The following is a 19,113-nucleotide window of genomic DNA, read 5'->3' as shown; positions in this document are numbered from 1 at the left end:
TGATTTCCTTTAGAGAATGCATTGAGGGATTTCAGCAAACTAATGAAAATGACCTCCAACAATAGAAGACAAATACTCTCATTTATATGGATAGCATTACCACCTCATGAAATTCACACTGAGGCAACCTTTGCCGAAAACTGTCTTTGAAATGTGCATGTGTGCTAGTCTACAACAGAGAATAAATCGTGAAAGGCAAGTTACACTGCCCACCATTATAACAGGAGACAGACGTTTGATACAGTTGTGTTTTATTAAACCTTTTGTGTTTTTAAAAAGTTCCTACAAGAATCATCAGACAATTTCTCTACCTCTCTTTTCATACAGCAGGTCACAAAAAACATTGATGACTAAAACTACACAAAAATAACAGAGAAATGAAATACACATTGACATGCTTTGTTATGAGACGATTTGTTACTGTAGGACATACAGTACTGTATGTTCATAAGAACTGGCTCTAAATTGACAAATTCTCTAAATAATAATCTGTGTTCTTCAGCTGCATTGACATTTTAAATCACAAAAGGGTAAGGTAAAGGAAACCCCAGCAAGAGTAATGGTAATGGTCTTCCCCTTTAGGTAATACAGCATGACAAAAATGCTTGACAGAAACAATGACGAGGATTGACCTATAGAAATGTTACAGACTTCACTGACAGTGGTTATCTAGAGTGGAGGGGTTTAACACTGATAAACTGTTGCTATACAACTGTAATGATGCCCAGCAAATATGTCATTAGTTTCTCAACCTTGGCGAGCGTAGACTCCAGCAGAGAAGACGGTAGAAAGAAAGGAGGACAGGAGAGGTTCAGAAATCCTACTATGAAAGACATGACAGTCTGAATTCCAGATTGACCTTCGTAAAAACCGTGGGATTAAAGTAAACAAGATAGATTGGTGGATGTGGTTCTCCTGGTATTACAAAACAGGAAACTGTGTATTTAGACTGAGGTGGGGGATATATATATATATAGGCTGCGGAACACACCTGAGGAACCACGGCCTTCTAGGGAGTCAGTTTTTTTTTGTTTGTTTCTTTTTTTTTTTTTTCCTACAAGAATAAATGTCACGATACTGTAGTGATTTATGAATAGTGCTCAATAAATAACGTGTGTCATTCTACACTGTGCTTCCAATTAAGACTGATAACACTGCATATACAAAATAAAAACAAACATTTAGTACTATAGGCACAGTGCATCCAACGCATACAACGTAACATTCAATGTTGTGCTATTAGTGGTGTCAAGGGACGGTGAGGTAAACAGTTCTATAACTGTTATCAGCAGGGACAGAGATACAGTATGTCAACTCTATATGACTAAGATGAACTTCCATGTAAAATATGTCGTCTATCTGTAATCTTATGCAGATATCCAGAGATTGGGATTGAGAATGAGAAACGAAGAGAGTGATGGGGGGAAGGACTGTGTGCTTAAAAAGAGACGAAGTGTCCAAGTGTGTTGAGGGGCGTCATCATCTTCAGGATCCTGTCGGAGCAGCAGAGAACTCAATTCCGTTCTGAAACACAAGAAGAAAGAGTCAGGCTCTAGACCAGTGGTGGCTGGCCACTTCATAGGGATGCTTTGTGCAGTCTCTGCTGCCAGTCAAACACACATCTTAGAATAATCGGTTTGTCGCAGGTCTTCAATAGGGTTCACAGGCTTGAACATGATTAGGGCAAATGTTCATGCACTAAGGAATACTACAGACAACTCAACCAGGCAGCCATTTTGGGAAACACCTATTTTGTCTGCTTAAAGAGTTCCAATCAAGTAAAGCTATTTCAGTGGATACTCAAAACTGGTCACATGGAAATACAAGACATCACCGTATGTAAAATGAGAACACCAAACACATGGGAGTCAAAAGGGCTAGTTCTTGCCATGCAAGGTGAAAACACACACATCCACAAAAGTTACCTCATCATCATCATCAAATTCATCATTCTCATCACAAATATCAAACAGAGGCTGGAAACAAACACAGGACAAAGCCATTAGGACACACTGTGAAGTTTGAAAGTAAGTCCGTATTCTACCACAATTGTTCTCCTCACTCTGCTCTTACCTGAGGTTTGGCACTAGTGACCTGCTTTAAGAACTCAATCACCTCTGTCTTCCCTGCAGCCCGAGCCTGAGAGAGAGACAGACAGACAGACAGACAGACAGACAGACAGACCCAAATTAACCCAATGTTAGTCTTATTGTCTGATCAATTAATAGCAGTTTTAGACTGGTTTCCTTTTACCATAGATGTTCTAGGGGGGGGTAGAAAGGCTCCCCAACACTCACCGTTCCCATGGGCTTGTGTCCGTCATAGCCACACATGTCTAGGTCTGCCCCCGCCAGAATCCAAATCTCCAGCCCCTCCAAATCACCATTGGCTGCCATGCTAACACACAGAATATAGACACAGGGAGTAGCAAGTGCGTTTAACACAAGTTCATATACGTAAGGGACCACTTCACAAACATTCAGAAATGCACCATCAATAAATCAGGTTTTACAATTCAACACATATCACACTGAGCACACATGACTTGTTTCGTGCTTGAGAATTTGTTGTTTTGTTTTAAGAGACACAATGCTTTCATCAGTGCCTTAAAAGCTCTCCACTCTTCTTACAAAGTGGAAGAGGGCCTAGCATTGATAGCACAACATTGTTGTCCTTGTCTCTGTACTTGTACTCTGCACGATGACAATAAAGTTTAACCTAGTGTAATTTAATCATTGATAATTTCCGTGTGAAAGTGAGGTTCGGATACTGCAGAGGTCCAGAGCAATGCTGTTAGGGGGCATTCCAAGTGTCTGTGTAACACTGGGATAACTGGTCCAACCTGCACAAACTATGTAGGATGGGTAAGACGAAAGAGTGTGTGTGTACCTATATATATATACACACACACTGTGTGGGTGGGTGGGTGGGTGTGTGTGTGTGTGGGTGGGTGTGTGATCTCACCTGCACAGCTCTGTCCCAGCATCCTCTATCTCATCCCTGGAGAAGTGGGCACCTGTCTTCCTGAGCAGCTGCACCACGTCCTTGTGCCTGGGTTGGCAGACAGATAAGGGACAAACAAGACACACAAGGAGATATGAAGTTAAAGCTGCTGTAGTGCATCACTCACACTTAAAAGACACACACAGTACGAGCCAATTGTCAATTCCAGTGAAATCAAAAGGATCCCTCATGGTTGGATGCCAGACTGGTGACTGTACAGTCTACGGCTGTCTCGGCTTACAATGACACGTTGTGGCACGGTGACTTGCGGCGAGACAAGTAGGAACAAGTTAAAAAGACGCCCCCGCAGTTAACCATCCATGCGTGGAGTCAAAACTGAGAGTTCAACAGCTCCCAGGAATGACAAGGGCAAAAGGCACAGCCCTATCCAGGTGAGTCCACTCCTTACTGAAGTAGTAGGAAAGAAGTTCATAAAAGATCAAAGGCAAGTAGGGACTTTCATAGAGTCTGAGACCGTGTAACGTTAAGAGCAGGGCAACTCACTTCCACTTAGTGGAATTATTTAGTTTTAACTTTGTAGTTAATTGATCAATTCATGTCATTTATTGTGTAGAGGTCCATCATCTGGCGTCCCAGGTCTGAATATCCCTGATCACAATAAAAGAATGAAAGCTACTAGTTCGGTCCCTCCAACAAGCCAGAGTTTAGAGGTCACATTCGTGATGAACCCCAATCTGTTAGTTGGGGAGTGTGCTTCCACTGCTGGTCTTCCAGGCTTCCAGGTAGCTCTAGTCTAGGTTACTGATCAGCCCCTGGATCAGTGCCAAAACAAAGTTTGTCCTTTTGCTGGAGTCTCAGTATCTATCACTTCTGAAACTGGGAGCAGGCTGGTAAGACTGGTTCAAAGGACACGCCCCTATTAGTTCTCTAGCTCTTCTTTTCTACCGCTCGCGTTTCCTCGTTTTCCTTATTTGGACATCAGGAAGAGGAACAATCAGTGCCCTGTGGAATTTGGCAGAAACTAGGAATACAAAATGGCTTAATCCTTACAACTAAATTCCAGTTCTTGAAAGAAAGGAGTGGGTGGCTATGCAATACCAAAATAGTGATAAATAAATTCCACGCCCGGTTCAAAGAACCCTTACTAAATGGCATGTGTGATGTTATTTAAATCACTGCATTGTCACAAGCCTAACAACCAAACAGTGATTTCGAAAGTGCACAAGACCAGACAAATCGAAGATCTGCATCCCTCTGCCCTTTAGTATAAAGACAACATGGGCATGTTTGTGCTTGCCCGACAACCGTTAAAGGACACACACACACACACGCAGAGACACACACACACAAACACCCTTAGGCACCACAGCATGATACTAAAGGCCTTGAGCGTGTTATTCCCTACGCAACGTTACGAGCACACAGCAATGTCAATGAATGACAAATACAATGAAAACAATAACAATTTGGATAAAAATAAATATTGCCGCTATTGGCAGACAATCGACAATTAGCCTAATTAGCAGATAATTGTTGTGGTGGCCTCTAAACTCCATCAGAATCCCTCCTCTGTTCTTCAACCCCCATCTGAGAGGCAGCACTCCCCTCCTGGACATGGTTCTCATTTAGCTCACTCCCTGGCTGCTTTAATGAGCCTCCCCTCTCTCAACGCCTGCTGTTTGCATACACTTTCCACGAAAGACTGGGATGGAAAAATAAAAAAGAGGCTGTTAATGGCCAATAGGGGATTTAAAATGCCCCACTTAATTCTCTGTGAATGATGTCATTATTGCGTGATGAGCACACGGCTCCCTCTGCAAAAACAGGCAGCTTAAGGAGTGAAGAACACCTTCTGTAGCAGAGACTGTGCCTCAGGACATCTCATGCCCGACGGCCCCGTAAGCCTCCTAATTCCATCTTTCCAATGCCTCTCCGAACCAGGGGCCCCATCCCAGAATGACTACCCCTCCCGCCGCTGCCCCTGTCCCCCCAAAAAACGTAATGATGATGGACGTCTTGGTATAGCCTGCCTCAACGCCAGGCTCAGTCTCACCTGAAGTGCATCCCAGAATGACTGCCCCACCCCCCCCCCCCCCGTCCCCCCATGGCACACCCTGCCTCAACGCCAAACGGCAAGCGCCAAAAACCTAATGATGATGGACGTCTTGGTACACCGTGCCTCAACGCCAGGCTCAGTCTTACCTGAAGTGCACGGCGTTGTGCAGGGGTGTGTGTCCATAGCGGTCCTTGGCGTATACGGTAGCCCCGTGGCTGAGGAGGTACTGTACCACTTTCAGATGGCCCTCGCAGGAAGCGATGTGGAGAGGGGTGCGTTTATCATAGTCGCCAAGACTCAAGTTACTGCCCTGTTCACAAGGAAAGCATCACACAACGTTACACTGTGTAGTATCTGTCCACGTCCCTATGGAAACTATACAGACTGTACATACAACAGGGTAGACTGTGAGGTATTTAAACCATGCGGTGGATATTCTGCTATATTCACGAGGTGCACACTTTATATATAATATAATATATATGCCATTTAGCTGACGCTTTTATCCAAAGCGACTTACATCGCAGTGAGTGCGTATATTTCAGTATGTATGGTCCCAGCAGGAATCAAACCCACAACCTAAGCGTTGTTAGAGCCATGCTACACCAACTGAGCCACAGAGGACCACACTTTCCTCAATGGTGACAGTTGTTTACAATCGATGTACCATGTCATTCAAAGCGTAGCTTAAACATCTCTCTACTCAATTGATATATATCCCCGTAATATAAGATCATTTCCCAATGAAAAAAAGTGGGTCACTGAAAATAGAAAAACCCGGGAATAATCCGGGAAAATGTCACAAGTTTACCACAAAGGAGGCCAGAGTAGATCTGAGCATGCTCAGCTTGCTCTCTGTCAGAAACCTCCTGTACTGTGTAACCCAGCAGGCATGGCTGGTACGCACTGCACTGACCGGTTCATCCGACTGTACTAGTCACTAAGAGGGTGGTACAATTCTTGAGCACCCATCTCCGTCTTAATTGAGTTACCTAGAAGAAAGCCAAACATGTGGTTGCTTTCTCACCAAGCAGGTCAGGGGAACAAGGTCTTCACAGAGGGACTGGAACATAGGCCTAAAGGGTATTTGAAGTCGGGTGTTGAGGGGAACTATTCAGTCGGTAAATGTAGTAGAACCAGTCAGGGAAAACACATACTGTACCATTCAAAGGACATGATGCAATATTACACTTACATTACATTTATGGCATTCAGCAGACGCCTTTATCCAAAGCGACGAATACATTTGTCTAAGTAAGTATATAAACTCCGTGGCATCAGCGCAAGCTAATATATGCCTGCCTTTGTACAGTAAACATCACCATAATGAACATACATGCTGAAATGTGGAATGGGATGCAGGGATTAGAAATGAGTGTTGGTTTGTGGTTATGGATGTCAGTGCTGCCCACCATCTCCCTTATCGCCTCCAAGGCCTCCACATCTCCGATCTTAGAGGCAGCACACGCCAAGGCAGGTGTGAGGGCATCACGGATGGCTTCCAGCTCCTGAAGACAGAGTTAGCATTACCTTCACATCACCTGAAGACATTACCTGAAGACATTACCTGAAGACATTACCTGAGGGGGGGGGGGGGGATGCAAAGGGTTTGGAATCAACAGATATGAACATTTCTCTGCTGTCCTGTGTTTCTGTCCTAGCTTTTTTTTTTTTTTCCACATAGTGTGTCCAGGGGGGAAAAAAATGCACTTCAAATAAAGTTTGATTCGATTTGACAAAACAAAACTTCTGAAATCCACTTTGCATGAGAGGCGAGTCAACTCAGGTGATGGCTCGTGACATGTCTCGCTCGCCACAGGGCAACAACTTAGAAACAAGTTGTTTGTCATGCCTCAGTGGGAGAGGTGTCCTGTCAGATAAGGCAGAACCTGATGGAAAAACCTGTTTGGTGGCCACTGTCACCCTGTCATCTGAGCGGTGACAGGGACAGGCACCCTCCAGTGTGTGGGTGTAACTTGGCATCTGGCGGCCGGGCCCTCCCTCACCTCCTTGCAGCTGATGCTCAGGGACTTGGCAATGACCTGGATGAAGCGGCTGTCGCTCAGGGAGAGCTTTGCCCCCTCCATGTCACAGATCATCTCCCCCCGCAGGTTCTGGCTTATCATCTGTACAGGTCCGCACAAGGACAACATACACAGTCAAGCACGATTCACGAGTTTCACACGCGTTTCACTTTTATGCTCCATCTCCTCCATGTGAAGTAGCTATTTTGGCCATCAACTTCCATTACCGAGTGTCGACTGTGACTCCTACCTTCTTCTTGGCCTCTAGGCTGAGCTCTTTTCTGGCCAGCACATAGGACAGCTTGCACAGTGCAGCCTCTGGGGTCATGTCACAGCCAGGGATCAGTCCGGCGTCTATCAGGACCTGAGGACAATTGAGGGTAGGTATTGCCTTCACGTGTACACTACTCACAGCCCTACCCACACCAGTGGGTACACACCAGTGGTCTGGCCTACCTTGCCCGTGGCGTAGGACGTGGACACAGTCCCACGCAGGCACTGGGTGCAGTTGATCATGATCACACCCCTGTCCGTGGCGTTCTTCAGCACCTCCAGCAGGTCGGCACGGTTGTCAGGGGCATTACCGCTGCCGAACGTCTCCAGGATCACGCCCTCCATAGGTTCCTGCAGGAAGGCCCTCACCTGAACACACACACAGACAGAGAAAAGGCTATTTCAGACAACATGGTGGACCAAGGACATGAAATATCAACTCTGGACTGGCTGAGTCTGGCTGTTGGGCAAAGAGAGGGAGAATACAGAGCTAGAATTCAGTTTAACGACCTCACTACCCCCTACCCCCTCTCTCTCACAAGCCCAGCTGGTGCCCTTGCCACCAGTCTCTCAGTCTCAGGGTGATTCACTGGTGCAGGGAGAGTCCTACAGCACAGCAGCTCTGGCATCTGGAGATGAGACGGCTGAAATGGCCTGGAGGAGGGAACCATTAACCTGAAGGTATTCAGACGAACAATTTCACCTGGTCACGGTTGGACCCTACACTTATGATGTGGATGTAGTGAGTGCTGGGAAGAGCCCACAGCTTTTGGTTTGATAAGCCGTTGAATCTTGGATCAACCCGCTCGTTGGCCCAAAATGTGTTTTGACAGTTTCCCCAATAAACTCCCATGACGGCAGAGACAGTGCAAGGCAGATGACAGCCTGATGCATAATCAAAAATACGGGTCATAAAAACAGCTCAAAGCCCATCATGGCCAACCTGGGCCGTGGGACCAGATTGAGACAGTAAAGCCATCCTCCCATCCGTCTCTGGAGAGGGAAGCCCAGCTAAGTGTTTAAGTGTCTGTGCCAAGCCTTCGACTTTAGTGGGTAATTGGACATGCCCCATAACCCTGTCTCATTTTTCACTGGGCTAAGCGCTGCTGGCAACACCCAGCCAGCTCCCGGCTGTATGCAGACCACTTGGAACGCCCACACAATGTTGGCTCGTCAGAGAACACAACACAGTGGGGCCTGAATGAGGGGAGCCACCAGACCACACCACACCACACCATACCACCACACCACACCACACCATACCACCACACCACACCACCACATCACACCATACCACACCGAGTAACAACTAAGATTTCAGATGAATATTAACCCAAACAATGAAACCCAGATTATTATTATTATTATTATTATTATTATTATTTTTAAAACAAATATTCTATTAATTTACCACCCTGACTAAATGTTAGATGAATAGAAAAGGGCAGAGCCACTGTTTTTCTTTTTCTGGGAATCACTCACGGTGACGGCGGTGATGCCTGGGAAGAGCCTCAGCACGCCCACGTTGCGGTTCAACTCCGTGCTCACCCTGAACCTCGAGGTCGTGTTGGCCCTCCACACCGTGTCCCAGTTGACTGCAGAGGAGAAGAGAGACATCCGCTTAGCTGAACTAAAACTCAGGGAATCTCTCCCCTAAACATGTAGAGATAGGACATGGAGCAACAGGAGAGACCCATCCCAGCCCTTGGTTACTTGTAATATCCACTTCAGCGTTGGCCAGCGGGGCGAGGTTAGGAGAACAGAAGGCATTGAAACTCCCAGAGTCCACCTTGGTCACACGGTTCCCTCTGTACAGCTTGTTGTGGAAGAACAGGCACACCTGGGGTGAAACAGATGGAGAATAACATCTTATTTCAGATACAATCCCTCAATAACGTGCCATACTAGGGTGTAGTACAGACTAGTGCAATAGCCAGCCACAGGCTATGAATTGGATCTCGGCCATTTTGCGCCACTGGGGCGGAGACCTGATCGACTGAGAGCCATTCAATAATACAACAACACATTTATTTCCTCAGTCTTTTTCGTGACAAACACAGCAGTTTGTCCTTATCGACTGCAGTACATTATCGAGCATGCTATTCTTCTACAGACAAACGCCCTTTGACACAACGTGGCGTAGTCGCTTCATCCTGCAGTCTCAGGTAGTTTCAGTGTTGCGACACTCACTCATACCTTGTCATGGCTGACTGAACAGTCTTGTTAGACAGGTGGTTTAAGGAGGGTTTTTGGTGCCGACTGCCTATTGTCTGCTAACAAAGCTAATCATTCACCAGTAGGACAGGTAGCACATAGGCTACACTCTACAATCCACTGAGATTGTATTCACGTTCATCTATCATCCATGGTGGTGTATAAAGCTAGGTACAAATCAATAAATTAATAATAAATAATTGATAAACAATCATATCAAAAACAAACAGAGAGAGCCGTAGTGGCCAGTTAGTCTTATCGCTAAGCTTTTACGACAGAGAATCAGGAATCTGAAATTCATCTCACTACACTTGGTCAACATGTTTCAAAAAGACAAAAATATATATATATGTTCAAATGATGGAACTACTGTGCTTGTATGCGTCTTGTGAGTAACACTGCCCCAAAGCATCCCAACTCACCTCAGGAATCACAAACTGCCCGGCGACTAGCAGCGCCCCCAAGAGGTTGTCCCGACCGTCGTTTCTCATCTCATAAATCGGCACCTGAAAAAAAAAGAGGCATCTCTCACCTTATCTTGTGTCACCTTTTCCTTATCTAGAAAAGATATGGGGAAGTGTTTTGTTCATGAGACCCAATGAAGATAACAGCAGTTCACAGCCGGTTTACCTGTGAGCCAGTGAGGATGACGGGCTTTCCCAAGTTCTCGCACATGAAGGACAGGGCAGAGGCCGTGTATGCCATGGTGTCAGTGCCATGGAGGATCACAAAGCCGTCGTAATCCTCATAGTGTTTCTGGAACCAGGAAAATAAAGGGAACATGACTGGACTTAAATAAAAATATCAGGGCATTGTGTTAAGCTGTACTACAAAGTACAACTGTTGTGTTATTTCCCTACAGTACGTTATTACAAAATACATCATGGTTAGGGATGTGGTTTATATCAGGGTGACAGTTAATTGGGGCTGAGGGTGAGATATACAGAAATGATGGCAAGAAGTACCTCAATGTCTTTCCCAATTGTACCCCAGTCTTCCGTAGTCATGTTGCAGGAGTCTAACAAGGGGCTGTATTCTAGAACAGTGTACACAATCCTCTTATTGTCTTTACACAGCCTGGAGAAAGACACAAGTTCACTATGAGTGAAATCATCATTTACAAAGACATAATGTAGGCTTATAGGACACGTGCACACACACAAATCACAAACAGCCGGTTAACTCAAAGACACATTTATGGTTAAGCAAATGAGCTGAAAAAAGGAAATCACTTTAAGGGTGCTGAAGAGCTCCTCTTTGTTTACACACGCAGCGAGACTCGGGAGGCGGTTAGGTTTAAATCTGAGGGGAAAAGGCGGAGGTTAAAGAAAGGAGAAGAGCGAGGCACGCCTAGCCTACTTTACGGAGCAAGACAAAGTCTATTTGGTTAGGCCTTCTGTCTCAGCAGCAGGGTGCCAGAACCTGTTTCAAAACATGGGGTGAGAATTATGGAGGTATGATGAGGGAGGGGGCATGAATTAGCTCGTTTAAGGGAGAAGGAGCAGCCCTTTAGGATGAGCCTGCGGGGCTGTGTGGGGAGTCACTATTGTAAAGATGTACAAAAGGGGTGGCTGAGGCTGTGGCTGAGGCTGTGGCTGAGGCTGTGGCTGAGGCTGAGGCGGTTTTTGGTGCGGAGGGGACGAGCTGGATCTTGTCGTCCCTATGAAACAGGGGTCAGTCAGATTTAACCAAGACCCCATGTTCTTATTTTTGTTCGAATTACAAGAGGGCAGCTCATCCTGGCCTCACTTGCATATTTATGCCCCCCTCCAAAATGGAGTTAAAGTCGGCGTCCCGCGGTTGTCTCCTGTCTAATAAGGAAGCGTGCCGCCCCGGCTAAGCAGCTGTGAAAAAGATTCTCTCTTTAATCTCCCTTTTTAAGACATGGGACGGGACAAGGCAGCCCCCCACATTACCATAGCCCGGCTTATAAACACGGGGACGGGGGCTGAATGGAACAGCAGGGGGAACAGCGAGCGAGCCCCCTCAGCACCTAACCAGGGGCCTACAGACACGGCTCTAATTAGCCCCCGACTCTACACGCCATCCGCAAACATATGTTGTTGATAATCTTAAAGCGACACTGCCGCCGGAAACAATATTCAAATGACCAATTATTCATGTGTCTTCTGGTGTAGCCGAAGGTGTGGCAGAGGAAGGAAGATATTAGCATGCAACAGAAATTGACGACGAAGTTCTCAATGAATCAATGAACCAATTCCCTACTCAACACTACTAAGAATTCAAGCCACGCTGTGACATCAATATCAAGCTTTGCAATGTTAATTCCAGGCAACAGAGATTTCACACGTCGAGCACCTCCTCAATGTTGAACGATAATTCACGAAGCGGATCATGCAAGCACAAATGAGAGGCAACACCGAGGCAAGGCGTTGTTAAACCCATGCTTCCACACCCACAAAACCAATTAGACACTTAGTGACGTATGATTTGGGGATGGCCAGTTAGTGTTAGTCAATCACCGCCCACCTTTATTTCAGAAAATAAAAGTAAACCACTGTTGGTGCTACAAATACCACAGAGGCAATGGGGAAGGATGATGTCATCAACAACATCAGCAATGAACATGAAGAGACTGGTTTTTCATCCACAGAGATGATGTTCACATGTGAGTCACTGGACTAAATAAGTGAAGAGAAAGAAAGGGGTTAGGTTAGACGGTGCTCGGGCGGGGAAGCCCTGTGAATCCCCTGTGAGACTGTAGATGTAAAGACAGAGGTGGGAGGTGTGTGTGTGTGTGTGTCGGGCGGGGAAGCCCTGTGAATCCCCTGTGAGGCTGTAGATGTAAAGACAGAGGTGGGAGGTGTGTGTGTGTGTGTGTGTGTGTGTGTGTCGGGGGGGGGATCAATACAGCAGATCCAATACAGCAAGCGCAGTACCCCAGCCCCCTCTCTCTCTGTCTCACACACACACACACACACAATTTATAAATACTGTGCTTGTGAAGCCCCCTTATCTTACTCCATAAGCCACCCCATCCTACCGCCACCAGAGTCTGTATCAGTTGCTCGGAGCTTCTCAGAGTGTGTTTGAGGTGGAGGGGCTGAGTCCTGTGTGTGTGCATGTGGAGATTAGCCTAGTATGCAGGCAGGCATGGGCACCCCCACTGCCCCAGACACGGCAGGCCCAGAGAGGAGGCTGCTGAGGGGGATTTGACCCAGGGAGGGAGCCTTGGCCTGGGCTCAGCCTCCATCTGGTTGGCCGATAGCGGGCACCCCTTCAACCTGACCTGCCAGGACCCCCATTAACCAGAGGGCCCTCTTGCTGCTCCTGAACACAGACACAGACACACACACACTACAGGGATCAAACACGCCTAAGGACAGATTAGCCTTGCTCTCTGCCAGCGTGATACCAGCCATCCCACACAGGGCAGAGCCATTCTCCTCGACAGCAAGAAACCTCCTAGGAACCCTGCTGCAACATTAGCAAAATGTTAGGACAAGTCCGCTGGGCTGACGTTTTTTTTTTTAGATGTTGATCCTCAGCTAGACATGAGCCAATGAGATCCCTGGCCACCGAGGTGGGAAATCTACAGAGGAGGAATGAGGGCAGTGTGTCAGCCATGGTAACCACTGCTGAGAAGCACAGCTCCCTGCAGCCCTGTGCTCATGTGATCACTCCCCAGCAGGCAGCTCCACACACAGACAAACACGACGACAGCAAATGCTTCTTGCCAGTGCCAGACACTTTGTCAACACCAGGTGGGACATGGGAGGGACTAATACACAGACATTAAACCACTCACAAACACAATGCAAGCACACAGCATGCTACCAGTACTACAGGACCCGTGGAATAGTAGGTCAGCATGGCGTGTCGGCATCCTGTCGAAGCAACACAGAGTTTTAGAGTGATGCCTCCCCAGGAATACAAGCTGTAGTCGTGTTGGTACCACACATGGGGGTTTAATGGTGAAGTGATTTTAGTAGAGGATGTAAATCTCAAGTCAAGATGTGCTTAGTTTGAACTGGAATTCCTTATTCAAGCAACTTGATAACATGTCATAACAGCAACGGTATGTATGTACTCATGAAGTGTATAAAACAGGTCTATGAATGGAAAACCACGAGGAAATTCTTGAAGAGTGCGGTTGTGTAACATCCGGACCAGTAATTTCCTCCCCTACTTAAAAGGAACAGACTAACCTAAATGAACAATATGCATGATGATTCAGGAAAGCCTCGCTTCCCAAGTCCTGACATAGCTAGGCCTACATCCACTGTCTGTTTACATATCCACTGTATATCAAAACCAGGGCATCAGTCTTAACCTTTCCATACCATGATGCTTGGCTACATTAGTTAAAACGTATCGTGCTATGTTACATGGTGGGCAAGTAGTAGAACATGTGCAATTACTATGGCTTGTACAAGTCTTTTTGCATGTTTCTATGCTATGAATATTCACTCAAGTACACCATTCCACCAAGTCAATGAATTACTACAAAGACAGAGTAAGAAAGAAAATATGCCAAACTAGATATAGAAATACAGTAGTTAATGCGTTTAATGAGTAGTCCTAAGGAGTGACTTACGGCAAGACCAGTATGTTCTCTGGGGCGTCGTAGTAGTCATACAGACGGGTCAGCTGGGCATACTCCTCATCATGGAGGATGGGGAGTTTTCGGAGGTTCTTCACAAAGGCGTACGGTTCTGGGGCCAGCACTGTAGGTCAGAGCCAGAGAGAGAGGGGACAGGGTGGGCCTTCAGAGCGACATTTTAAAAGAGAATGAAGCAGAGGGTGAAACTTCTAGAATACTGTTGGAACAATACTGGGCAAAATACTGATTAGTGCTGTTGAGTAACATATCCAGCAATTTGCATTTGAGAGTAAAAAAGAAGCAGCAGACAGAGAATGCTAACAAACATAAGCCCAGAAAAAAGAGAAGGAGTCAATCAAATCAAATCAAATCAAATGTTATTTGTCACACACATCGCATACAGCCATAATTGACATTGTGAAATCAAAACCCCAAAAAGCAAAGCAGGGGTGTCAAAGACACGCCTCCGGTCCAATCAGGAACACAGATGAACCCATCTTGAAAATTTGTTTGAGAAAGCTACTGTACACAGTAATATTGAGCTCTGAATTAGACATTGAGTGTAGGCTGATTATAGGCTTCTGTAATATTGAGTATTGTAATAATATGAGGTGCTGATACACACAGCAGTTGACATTAGTTTAGTCTTACTAACAAATTAATATTTTTTTCAGGTCCGTGGGAGGTTGCATTTGGTCCAATGTGGCCCATGACCAAAGCAAGTTTGACATCCCTGGCCTAAAGTATCAGAATGACCATCACCCGTTTGTCATTTGACCATCATGTATTGTGTTATACTGACCCCTAGTGGTTAATTTGAGAACAACGTCATGAACGAAAAGTGTAATAGCACTATAAGAAAGCTCCTTTTTGTGTAATGTCTTACAAAACTGAACTACCAATCTAATACATTTGTTATTATTTTGTTACTATTTAGTTAATATTTTGCTATTTTGTAAATTTTTTGTTAATATTTTGCCTATATATTGTTTCTTATGTCCCATGCAACAACCTCACCAAGTCAATATCCTGTATGTGCGAATATACTTGGCCAAATAAAATAATTCTGATTCTGAAATCAGGAACACCTGGTCCTCAGTGGTGTATGAAATCAGTTATCTGTACCTGTGAGTGGCTTTTGTGTGTTGCAGGCTACGTGGCACATGACTGTAAGGGGATTTGAAGAGCTATTCATACAGGCTAGGATAATTATATAGGGCCCTGGTTTGAATGAGAGAGATGAAACAGGACAGCTGAGGGACGTCAATCTAAAAACAAACCTAAATTTAGGACCATGAGGAGTGGACCACAGGATCCTCCTATTAAGGGAGGAATTCAAAAACAAAACTTTGACCGTTCAAATACAACATTGCACAACTTACGCTAGGTTGACATAGGACTGGTTAGATGTTTCTAGTATTGGGGCTCAGTGGCGTAGCGCACTAATGCACATACCATATCATTGCAAGGTTCCTGGATCGATGCCAACCCTCAACATATCTTCCATGTCATTCCCCCTCTCTCTCTCTCTCTCACCCATCCTTCCTGTCAATCTATCCCAATAAAAGAAGAAATGCCCTAAAAAACAATATATATATATATATATATATATATATGTGTGTGTGTGTGTGTGTGTATATATATATATATATATATATTTATATATTAAATGTGTTTAGTATTGTATACCTCAGCCTACCACCATCTCAGACACTACATTTAAAAGGGAGCAGTGCCCACAACAAAACATGGGGTTTAACAGATGAGCAGATTGCATGCATAAGTATCAGCAAAAGGCAGACATAGTTTGGATCGCTTAACGGACGCAAATTAATCAATGTTCACCAACAACAGCATGTGAGGATGACAGCTCCTGTGTAATTTAAACCTTCTGCCACTGAGAACTTAATATCAGCATGGGTGTCAAAGGAATTTGCAGAATACTGCATGGACAGTGAACCGGGACTCAAATCAAGCCACACCTTTGGTTGTTTTTTCTTTCTATACTATTAATCAGTTAATGTGCAAATCAAAATATTGCATAAGGGTGTATTGCACACCACTTGCTAGTTACTCATTGATTGGGCAGTGCACAGCTAGGCTATCTATGTAACTGGACTGGCCTGGTTGCCAGAGAAACGTTCCGCTACTTTGCTGATAAATCTATTTCACTTTCCATGTGCAGAAACGAGAGCATGTTCAAGCAAGGCTACAGGTTCTGCAAAAAATAAGTATAACCAAGTACTCTGGTACCCTGAGAGTCAAGAGCCTTTTTGGATTATGCACCCCAATGTACATCAAATGGAGTCAGTGGCACATGTCACTAATTGCTGCCATGCATACAAATGCCTTTACATTGCCAGGCATGACCACATATCAACATTGATGGTTTCTGTGTGAAGGTGTCCTTTGGATGCTGCAGAATTCCAGAGCAATGCCACCAGGAAGCATTTTAAGTGGTTATAACTGGTGGAACCTGTACAAACTATGTTGGTTGGGCAAACAGAGGCGTGTGTCCCTCTGATTAGATGTCAACAGAGGGTGGATCTGTAAAACGTTTACTCTACGGTAGAATTACATAGAACTGTAGTTCCGGCTACTCTACTGCAGGTTTATGATGACACGTATGTGGGGGGTCAGATACAACCTTCAAGATGCAGCAATTATAGCCAGAACATGGCCCCGTTACTTTATGTGATGCCGTAATCTGGAAACTATAATGTAGTAGGCCTACTACTAAATAACACAGTTGCTTGAAACAAAGCAGGTCCACAATATGCAGCAGCAGCAGTACTTCAAATCACGACAGCGACCCCAGAAGGCAATGGCACGCGACCCCCTAACTGGCAGCAGAATTAGCTATGACTCGAGATGCAATACCCCTCACCACTTCCTCACCTTCTCCATAGCGGAAAATAATAACTGCTAAAGTGACGCCAAAACGCCATACCATTGTTGTGTAATGTCATTCCAATAGTTCCTCCAGTGTTGATGACCAGGACGCGCGCCTCGGCAGAAGGGGTCTTCGGGGACTTCAGGTCGCTAAGATCAATGCTGCTGTTTCGGCTCGACAACCTCCTTCTCCGGCCAGGCATTGTCACATTTCCGCGATGTAGAGAAGTCTGTGGTTGGAATACACCAGACTGATCATACTCATTTAAATTCGTATGAGATAAAGCTCTAGCGAGAGAGGTCATATCTGAAGCCGAACCGGGACTGGAGGTAGACCTAGAACTTCTCCATTCCGCCATGATTACTGGTCAGCTGGTACTTAAGGTCTTACGGCTGGTGGTATCAAAACAAGGGATGTTCTTAAAGAGGCAGTCCACCATCATGAGTGATGTCATACATACTGTCGATTACAATAATAATCTCAGTAGAGTCGTTTTAGGCTAACAGTCGTTTTAGGCTAACACGCATTTCTTAGTGATGACTTTTGATTTACAAAATGTGTACGATTTGATCATGGAGAGAAACAAAATAATAATAATAATAAAATAAAATAAAAAATATCGAAATATCATAAACGTTTTGCCAAAGACAGGACTCCTAAAGACCAACATGTGCAAGAGCCCCACCTGTAAGAAATCGTCCATGTCGTTCTTTATTTGGATGCACACTCGGTCAGAGGTTTAGATTCTTCAGAAATGTTTGTCAGTCAATGTCGTTTATATAAACTACCCACGTTTAATTGCAAAGGAGGCGGGAGTCTTCGACCAATAGAAATTATTCATCGAAGTATATGTTTTTTTGTAAATTAAAATGTATTGATTGGCAAAAAATAATCTTCGCTAAATTCAAGAGTCAGACAATGGTGACGAAATGTGGGAAGTTTGATATTTTCTTAATCTAAATCTCTTTCTCAGAGAGAATATTCCGAGCAACATTGATTTTATATCTTTGTGTCTAGTAAGTGGTTTTTGAAATTTGGCCTCTTGTTGTATTGTGTTCACAAAAGTATCAACCTTTAAAACAAGATGTTTTAATAAGAATAAATATATAAAAGAATAGAACAGAATAGAAAGAAGTACTTTCACAATGGTTTTGGCTTCACAGTGGCATACAGACACAATACGCAAGGCATTAAAATGACCATTGTAAAGATCATTACTTTATTGTGTAAGTGCCCTGACACACCTGTTCCTGTCATATCCAGACATGTCTTATTAGTGATTACAGAGGGAGGATGATTCACTTTGAAAGTAGACTACAGCCAGATTCAGGGTGTAAAAATTGCTTTTTCAATAAACATTTGAGATAATCGACAGTATGTGCATAAGCAGACCGGCACTTAAACCTTTGGAAAACAGGAATAAAGTTGAAACATCATCGGTAGAGTGAGTGTGTGACCACTATGCATATTGCTTGGGGCGCAGGGATACCAGGGATAGTTTAACAAGCAAAGGGACGGTTGAAACAGGATATAGGCTACTTAAATCATTTACATTTATGGCATTTAGCAGACGCCTTTATCCAAAGCGACTTATAACAAATACATTTGACTAAGTAAGTGAATCATCTATCCATCCGTCATCATAACAAAAAATAATTTATGCTAGGACCAGGGGCTGTTGGCAGTCACAATGCGAGAAGAAAGGAAGATTATTATTTTATTTTTTTATTTACAGGAGAGAAACTTGCACAGGGGGGTAGGCTACTTGATAGGCTAGACAGACAGGATACACAGATAGGCTACTTGGTTACTATCAGTCAGTCCTTGGACTACTGCCTTTCCATGCCTATGAAAAACAAGCTGTTGACAGATAGCAGGTTGACTGACAGGTTGGTCCCTGCAAAATATTTACAAGACATTGAGTTTATTTTATTCTAGCTCTTAGTTCACAGAGACTGAATAAAGAATGAACAGACAAAATTACATAGTAGTTAAAACATCAGGTTACATACAGTATGATATACACCATTTATACATATATATACAGTATATATATATATATATATATATATATATATAGAGAGAGAGAGAGAGAGAGAGAGAGAGAGAGAGAGAGAGAGAGAGA

The 19,113-nt window shown here is 44.5% G+C and overlaps 1 protein-coding gene across 2 annotated transcripts; it reads right to left on the bottom strand.

Moving 5' to 3' along the window:
• Nucleotides 1-234: 234 nt before the first annotated feature.
• aspg (asparaginase homolog) lies at nucleotides 235-17,356 on the bottom strand. 2 transcript variants are annotated; one of them, XM_083683256.1, is made up of 16 exons: nucleotides 17,046-17,356; nucleotides 14,090-14,219; nucleotides 10,497-10,608; nucleotides 10,162-10,287; nucleotides 9,954-10,037; nucleotides 9,031-9,157; nucleotides 8,800-8,912; nucleotides 7,501-7,686; nucleotides 7,295-7,408; nucleotides 7,027-7,146; nucleotides 6,433-6,528; nucleotides 5,167-5,330; nucleotides 2,965-3,051; nucleotides 2,298-2,397; nucleotides 2,074-2,139; nucleotides 235-1,524 (listed from the first exon to the last, which is right to left on the bottom strand). In XM_083683256.1, exons 1-16 carry the CDS (start codon nucleotides 17,344-17,346, stop codon nucleotides 1,486-1,488), a joined length of 1,965 nt encoding a protein of 654 aa, XP_083539382.1. In that variant the 5' UTR covers nucleotides 17,347-17,356; the 3' UTR covers nucleotides 235-1,485. The 2 variants fall into 2 exon arrangements, with proteins under 2 accessions (XP_083539382.1, XP_083539383.1); XM_083683257.1 differs by having other exon boundaries at nucleotides 7,063-7,146.
• Between the last annotated feature and the right edge of the window lie 1,757 nt (nucleotides 17,357-19,113).

This window comes from Argentina silus (genome assembly GCF_951799395.1).
Source record: "Argentina silus genome assembly, chromosome: 13".
Classification (NCBI taxonomy): Eukaryota; Metazoa; Chordata; class Actinopteri; order Argentiniformes; family Argentinidae; genus Argentina; species Argentina silus.
Note: the sequence above shows the minus strand (reverse complement) of the source record. Positions and strands in the feature narration are given on the sequence as shown.

Excerpts from the sequence above, each read along its gene's own strand:
- aspg (XM_083683256.1), bottom strand. The coding sequence starts at position 17,346 with ATGGCGGAATGGAGAAGTTCTAGGTCTACCTCCAGTCCCGGTTCGGCT. Across the intron at positions 14,220-17,045 it reads AATGACATTACACAACAATG|TGCTGGCCCCAGAACCGTAC; the intron begins GTATGGCGTTTT and ends TCTGACCTACAG. Across the intron at positions 1,525-2,073 it reads TCACTAGTGCCAAACCTCAG|AACGGAATTGAGTTCTCTGC; the intron begins GTAAGAGCAGAG and ends CTTGTGTTTCAG.